This window comes from Triticum dicoccoides, chromosome 1A (assembly GCF_002162155.2).
Source record: "Triticum dicoccoides isolate Atlit2015 ecotype Zavitan chromosome 1A, WEW_v2.0, whole genome shotgun sequence".
Lineage (NCBI taxonomy): Eukaryota > Viridiplantae > Streptophyta > Magnoliopsida > Poales > Poaceae > Triticum > Triticum dicoccoides.
In genome coordinates this window covers 454,677,492-454,684,353 of record NC_041380.1, presented here as the reverse complement: position 1 = coordinate 454,684,353, position 6,862 = coordinate 454,677,492, and the positions used below count along the sequence as shown (strand labels likewise).

General features: G+C 47.7%; 1 protein-coding gene across 3 annotated transcripts; it reads left to right on the top strand.

Annotated features, from left to right (window-relative positions):
- The first annotated feature begins 1,821 nt into the window (after window positions 1-1,821).
- On the top strand, window positions 1,822-6,350 carry LOC119278385 (protein WEAK CHLOROPLAST MOVEMENT UNDER BLUE LIGHT 1-like). 3 transcript variants are annotated; one of them, XM_037559751.1, is made up of 3 exons: window positions 1,822-2,087; window positions 3,490-4,039; window positions 4,341-6,350. In XM_037559751.1, exons 2-3 carry the CDS (start codon window positions 3,512-3,514, stop codon window positions 6,153-6,155), a joined length of 2,343 nt encoding a protein of 780 aa, XP_037415648.1. In that variant the 5' UTR covers window positions 1,822-2,087; window positions 3,490-3,511; the 3' UTR covers window positions 6,156-6,350. The 3 variants fall into 3 exon arrangements, with proteins under 3 accessions (XP_037415648.1, XP_037415638.1, XP_037415644.1); XM_037559741.1 differs by having other exon boundaries at window positions 3,427-4,039; XM_037559747.1 differs by having other exon boundaries at window positions 2,555-4,039.
- The last annotated feature ends 512 nt before the right edge of the window (window positions 6,351-6,862 follow it).

Sequence of the window (6,862 nt, the reverse complement as noted above, 5' to 3'; positions counted from 1 at the left end):
ACCACACTCGGCAGGACTAGGGGTGTTATCTCTCTGGAGAGCCCCGAACCTGGGTATGTCTTGCGTCCCGCGCTCGCTCATGCCGACCTCGCCTCTGGAGCCCACCGGTGCCCTCGAGCCTCCTCCTCTCTTTAGCCATCCCTTGGCATATGTCGTGCGCCCACCACGACACCCCTCCGGCAGATCACCGGAAAAGGCCCCAAGATGGGATCTCACGGGTATAGAAGGTTGCGGCGGTGGAAAAGTGGTTTCGTGGCTCTCTGCAATCGATCTAGGGTATAAGAGTATATATAGGCAAAAGAAGTACATCGGTGGAGCTACGTGGGGCCCACGAGGGTGGGGGCGCGCCTCCCCCTGGGCGCGCCCTCCTGCCTCATGGCCAGTTCACGGAGTTCCATACTTCAACTCCAAGTCTCCTGGTTTGCTTTCGGTCCAAGAAAGATCATCGTGAAAGTTTCATTCCGTTTGGATTCCGTTTGGTATTCCTTTTCTGTGAAACTCTAAAATAGGCAAAAAAAACAGAAACTCGCACTGGGCCTCCGCTTAATAGGTTAGTCCCAAAAATAATATAAAAGAGCATAATAAAGCCCATTAAACATCGAAAATAGATAATATAATAGCATGGAACAATAAAAAAGATAGATACGTTGGAGATGTATCAAACCACGGTAAACATCTCGCTTGTGGTCATGCCGACACACTAGCCGGCATAGAAAAAAGATGGCGCTCTGGGTCATAGATCAATCATCAAGCTTGAGCATTTCCTTTTGCATCTTCTCGAACCAAGGCCTTTTTCTCGGGGAGGCCGTGCTCAAGTCCACCGTCATGATCTCTATCTCCTTCACCGTGCAAGCAAGCGCCACTTCTTTTGTTTTGGTCTTGGCATTGGTCGCCTCCTCTTGAGCTTCTACGCTTGCATATCCACCTCAATCTTGAGCTTCTTCACTTGCATTTTCAACTCCATCTCAAGCTTCTTTGCATGCATTTCCGCTTCCATCTCGAGCTTCTTTGAATGCATTTCCGCCTCCATCTCGAGCGTCTTCTTTTGTATCTCCATGTAGGTGTAGTGGACGTGCACGATGACTTAGCCCGTGGCGGATGATGGACCACCGAAAATCATGTGCTGGAAGCGGCCATGATGGCAGCGACGAGCCCATACTTCACTGGGCCGTTGTCGAACCCTAGGTAGAGGAGGGCGTGTTGCGTGGCTGCAACGACGAGGGCCTTGTTCTCTGCGATGGCGCCCCCCTGTTGGGCAGCAGCGGCCAAGGCTTCCACCTTGTCGATCTGCACCTTCCTCCGGCCAGCCCTCTTTGCTGACTGAGTGGCTCGTTGCGCGTCCGCCGGCTCCTTCTTTGGTCAGCGACGCATTTTTTAACGTGGCGCGAGACTTGTCGATGGTGGAGGTGAGGTCGTTGGCGGCGACAGGGTTCGACGCGTCAGCCATGGCGAGCGGGCGGGAGGGTTTTGGGAAAGGGAGGGAAATGGAGTGAATGTGTCGCCGACTGGCGGGTCAAGGGGAGGATAAGAGCGGGCGTCGTGCCTGTCCGCTCCGTGTCCGCACTGACGCAAATCAGACTGAAATTTGGAATGGGTCACGCGCGAACAAAAAACAGACGCTCGCCCATTTAAGTCGGCGCGCTGGGCCGGGATTTGTGTTTGTTTTGGTCCAAATGGACACGCGGGGACAGTTTGAGTCGACGCGTTGAAGTTGCTCTAATACCCTAAATAATCCTCAACGCTCGCGGTTTCTAGTAAAGCAGAGGGTGCCGCGCGCAAAAGCGCCAGCAATCCCATCCTAAATCCTCCGCTACGTAATCGCTGACCCGGAGCTAGAGCTACTACGACGACGGCGACGGGGAGTGCGCAGTGACGCGACGAGCTACGCGGAGACAGTGCTACTCCGAGAAAAGCAAGGCGAGAGACACACCCGGTCAGGTCTCCCCTGGACTCCTCTAGAGCAAACACCAGGCAGAGCCAACTCGAATCAAAGAGAGAGAAGGGCAGAGTTTCCAATCGGCGGGAGGGGCCGCTTCACTCTGGCCGGAGCCGGAGGGAATTCGCTCATCCATTCATCCCGCGACCAGGTAATTTTAACCGAGCCCATACCATATCTCCCTGTTTTGAGTTCGGTCCGTTCGATGCGGAGCCGTCGGTTTTGCCCGGCCCCCCGACATGGATTCGGGCTTCTGGGAGTTCTCGGGGAAGATTGATTCTGAAGGTTCTGTGCATTTCTGGGCTCCCGCTTTCTTAGTCAACTGGTATCCCTTTGGGGAATTGATCAAGTCAATACGCACGCACAAGACTGACTTGGTTCTAGGAGTACTTCTTTCTTTCTAGTTACGTGAGCTAGCTGCTCTTGGTTTCGAACTCATACATTAGCAACCAAGTGCTACCTCCCTCCGTTCCAAAATACTCCTACTTGTCTGTGGTTTTAGTTCAACTTTTAACTAAAACCACGGAACGGAGGTTGTAGTTTCTATTATGTTGTTATTTCATTTGATTTGATTGATCGGCATGTGATTAGATCATCTTTACATGATAAATTCCGCAGTTTGCAAGACTGTGTACACCTGTCCTGTTGTCCAGTAGACGAGAAACAGAGCAAATACGCTGGCAAAAGACAAAAAGTCCTCTTGGATGGCCAGAAGAAAACCTCGTGGATTTCATCGACTGCACATATAGTTCTTGGCTCCTTAACTGGCAATTAGAAACACCGCTGGGACAGGAACTTGAGACGCTCTTCTTGTTTAATCATGATGTTTCCTAAGCCGTGGTATATTTTGCGGAGAGAAAAGTTGCAAATTCGTCGCCTTTCCCTTTTGTTTGGCTTTATGCCTATATGGAAATCCAATAAGGTTAGGTGGAACAGTTGCTGAATAATTGCAGGGATGAAAAAGTCAATCTGGCAATGGATGACGATCATAGCCATATAGAAACATGTCATAGTTCTCTGAAAAAAAAACTCCTGAGCTGGCTGCTCTGTTCGTAATACTATACCTTCAGTCAAGCCATGAAAAACACATAATATTAATTTTTGGACTCTGATAAGTGTTACAAGTGTGGTGCGGAGCAATTCCATCCCGACGTTTTTTGATGGTAGTTACCCGAGGATGGCAACTTTATGTTTAGATGGCAAGTTTCAGTTTTTTGGGGTTTTCTTTTTCGGATGGCAACTTTAGAGTAAAAAAACGTCAGGGCGGTGTTACTTCGTGCCACACGTGTGGCACTTATCATTTGGATATTTTTTTTGAAAATTGGCAAATACTCTACAACACTTGACACTTGAGTTCGTTCTCACAGCTTATTTTCTCTGTAATGTGGAGGCTTTGGTTTGTCTCATGTACTTCTCTGGCTTTGGTTTGTCTCTGGCTTTGCCTTCACCTTCTATAAGCTTTGCCCTCTTTTTGTTTGAAATTTCTTCAGGAGGAATATCCTGTCAAAAAAGCTAATCCTGCTGAACACAATAACGCGAAACAATTTCTGCAGAGTCAGTGATTTCTCTGCTAGCATGGAAACACCCGATAGCACTCACCACAGCGTCGCAAGCGTGCAGGATGCTGGAGAGCCTGCACCAGTTCTTGCAGAAAATCCAGACCCATCCTTGGAGATTCAAGAAAAGTTACCTCACAACTTGACAGGGCACAAGGAGAACTTGACAGAGCACCATATAGGGCATAGTGTACCTGCATCACCTGAAATGTTCCCGCGCTCGGTTCCAGCTCAAGTATCCAACAATTCCTTGACCGAAAAGACAGATGATGCAACTTCCACAAATAACAGTGAAAAAGTGAACAATATACCTCATAATGGTTCATGCAGTGACAGTACCATGGTAACAAGTGAAAGCAAATCTAACGGGCACAATCCGGATCATCGAGCGGACATTGCCGCCACCCCAAATAAGGGAGCAGAAACTGAAAGCAGACCATACAAAGGCCTTGTTGACACTGCCGCACCATTTGAGTCTGTTAAAGATGCTGTCACCAAGTTTGGAGGAATCGTTGACTGGAAAGCATACAGAACCCACACATTGGAGGTAATGCCGCTTTCTTTATCACTGTGCATGAATGTTCCCAACAAAGAAGAAAAAGGAAATAAAAATGCACAAATTTATTTGATTTATGTGCATCTCCATCGCATAACAGGAATGCATGCACTTCCTCTTTTAGGAGCACATTTAAACTTTTGTGAAGTAGATTACTGCATAGTATAATTATATGCAGAGACGCGGGGCTATGCAACTTGAACTTAATTTCTGAAACTTTTGTGATGTAGAACTTGATTTCAGCAGTTTCTGAAACTTTTGTGATGTAGAAGTTGATTTATATTATATGCAGAGACGCGGGGCTATGCAACTTGAACTTGAGAAGGTTAAACAAGACATTCCACAAGTCAAAGGAAGTTCAGAAACTGCTGAAATGGCAAGATCGCAAGTGGTCGAGGAGCTAGAGACCACCAAAAGGCTTGTAGAGGAGCTGAAGCACAAGCTGGAGAGAGCAGAGGTTGAACTGGAGCAATCAAAGCAGGATTCTGAACTTGCACAGCTCAGGGCACAAGAAATGGAGCGGGGGATCGACAATGGGGCCAGTGTAGTAGCTCAAACAGAGTTGGCAGTAGCCAAAGAAAGGCATCAAAAGGCTATTGAGGAACTGAAGATGGTCAAGGAGGGATTAGGATCAACACAAGAACAGTACACCACCTTAGTAACTGAAAGGGATGCAGCAACCAAAAGAGCAGAGGAAGCTGCTTCTGCTGCGAAGGAGACAGAGAAGCGGGTCGAGGAGCTTACTCTAGAACTATTCGCATCCAGAGAATCTCTTGAGTTGGCGCACGCCGCGCACCACGACGCAGAAGAGCACAGGCTTGGAGCAGCCTTGGCAAAGGAGCAGGATTGCCTGGCCTGGGAGAGGGAACTGCAGCAGGCGAAGGAGGAGCTGCGGCAACTCGATGAGCAAATCCTATCGAAAACTTCTGCGCAGTCCAAACTTGATGGAAACAAGGGCATTTTTCTTAGGCTCAGTGCTGATCTGGCTGCCTATATGGCAAACAAATCAAGCGAAGAAGATGGAGCAGTTGAGGAGCATGGTTCTGAGGAAGATAGAGAAATGAGTAGGTCAATCAAGCAAGCTCTAGCATCGGCCAGAGTGGAGCTTGAGGATGTTAGAGGAAACATAGCAAAAGCAAATGATGAAGCCAACCTAATACGAGCTGTTGCAGAATCGCTGAGGACAGAGCTGGATAAGGAGAAAGCCTCACTTGTTACATTGCAGCAGAGGGAGAGCATGGCGTCCATCACACTCTCTTCTCTAGAAGCCGAGCTCAGTAGAACAAAACAAGAGATAGAAATGGCGTACACCAAGGAAGCAGAAAGCAGAGCAAAAATGGCAGACATTCCAAAAATGCTGCAGCGAGCAGCCCAGGAGGCAGACGATGCCAAGGTGGCAGCACATTCTGCACGAGAAGATCTGAGGAAATCCAAGGAAGAAACCGAGCAAGCCAAGGCCGCTGCCACGACTGCGGAGGTCAGGCTACGCGCAGCTTTGAAAGAAATAGAGGCGTCTAAGGCATCCGAGAGGCTGGCACTAGTGGCAGCCCAAGCGCTGCAAGAGAGTGAGGAGGCTACAAGCTCTGAAGATTCTCCGAGAGTGACACTTCCGCTAGGCGAATACCACCTTCTTAGCAAGAGGGTTCATGAAGCCGAAGAGCTCGCCAGCGAGAGGGTGGCGGCATCGTTGGCGCAAATAGAGCTGGCGAAAGAGTCTGAGTCAAGGAGCCTGGACAGACTTCTTGAAGTGTCCAGGAGTATGGACCAAAAGAAGGATGCTCTGAAAATCGCATCGCAGAGGGCTGCCATGGCAGAGGAGGGGAAACTTGGCGCCGAGGCGCAGTTGAGGAAATGGAGATCTGAGCATAAGCAGCTTCGAAAAGCTCATGAAGCTGCAAAACATGCAACTAGTCCTTTGAGCACTCCATTTGCTGGATACAAGGAGGCCTCTTACCAGGAAAATAAGGAAGTCCTTACAGAACCAATATCATATATGTCAGATAATAGCATGGGTGGATTTGTTTCGGACAAGAAGCTACGCAAAAAGAAGTCATTCTTCCCCCAAATGTCCAGCGTTTTCTCTAGAAAGGTGCAGACACAAACATAAAAATGATCATATGTACACACACATCTTGTTTTACATTGTACAGCGTAAAATTGTAACTGGTGTATTAAGTAAATAAGGTTGTTTTGAGAAGCCTTGCGATTTGTTGTAGACAACTACAGCTGAGGGCATACCATGTGTCTGTGAATTATGTTTGAAAATTGTTGATGCTTAAATCCATATGTATTAAATATGAAATGCTTGGGATCTTCCGATGCCATTGGTATTATGATTGACCTTTCTGTATAACCAAACAGAGGGGAGTGAAAGAGCCCAGATTCGGCAAATTAAGGCAAAATAAGGGGCGGGAAAACTGCAGAATGATTGGAACGTCCATCACCCAGGGTTGATGCTATGAGACGATTTTCCAGAATTGCTCACACATGCAAATAGAAGAATAATGTCACGGCAGGCTGTAGCTGTAGGTCTGCAACACTAATGATAAATATATCCAAAATAATGTGCTACCCAACCAATTAATCCCCTTTCCCTCCCTCTCTATAAGAGATAACCAACATAAGCGTTGATCGGTTTACTTGTGAAAGCTTGAGTTCAGAAGATAGTGATTTTCTCACTGCAGAATTCTCCTTTGGGGAAATCAAATCTGCAGTGTTTGATATGTGATATAAACAAGGAAACTGGCCTTGATGCTTGATGGGTTCCCTGCTAGGAGTTTTGGGAAGTGGTTAAACATGATCTCAAAGATCTAT

Bases quoted from the DNA above. Each gene is read 5' to 3' on its own strand.
- LOC119278385 (XM_037559751.1), top strand. From the start codon at position 3,512: ATGGAAACACCCGATAGCACTCACCACAGCGTCGCAAGCGTGCAGGAT. The intron at 4,040-4,340 runs GTAATGCCGCTT...TATTATATGCAG, and splicing joins ACAGAACCCACACATTGGAG to AGACGCGGGGCTATGCAACT.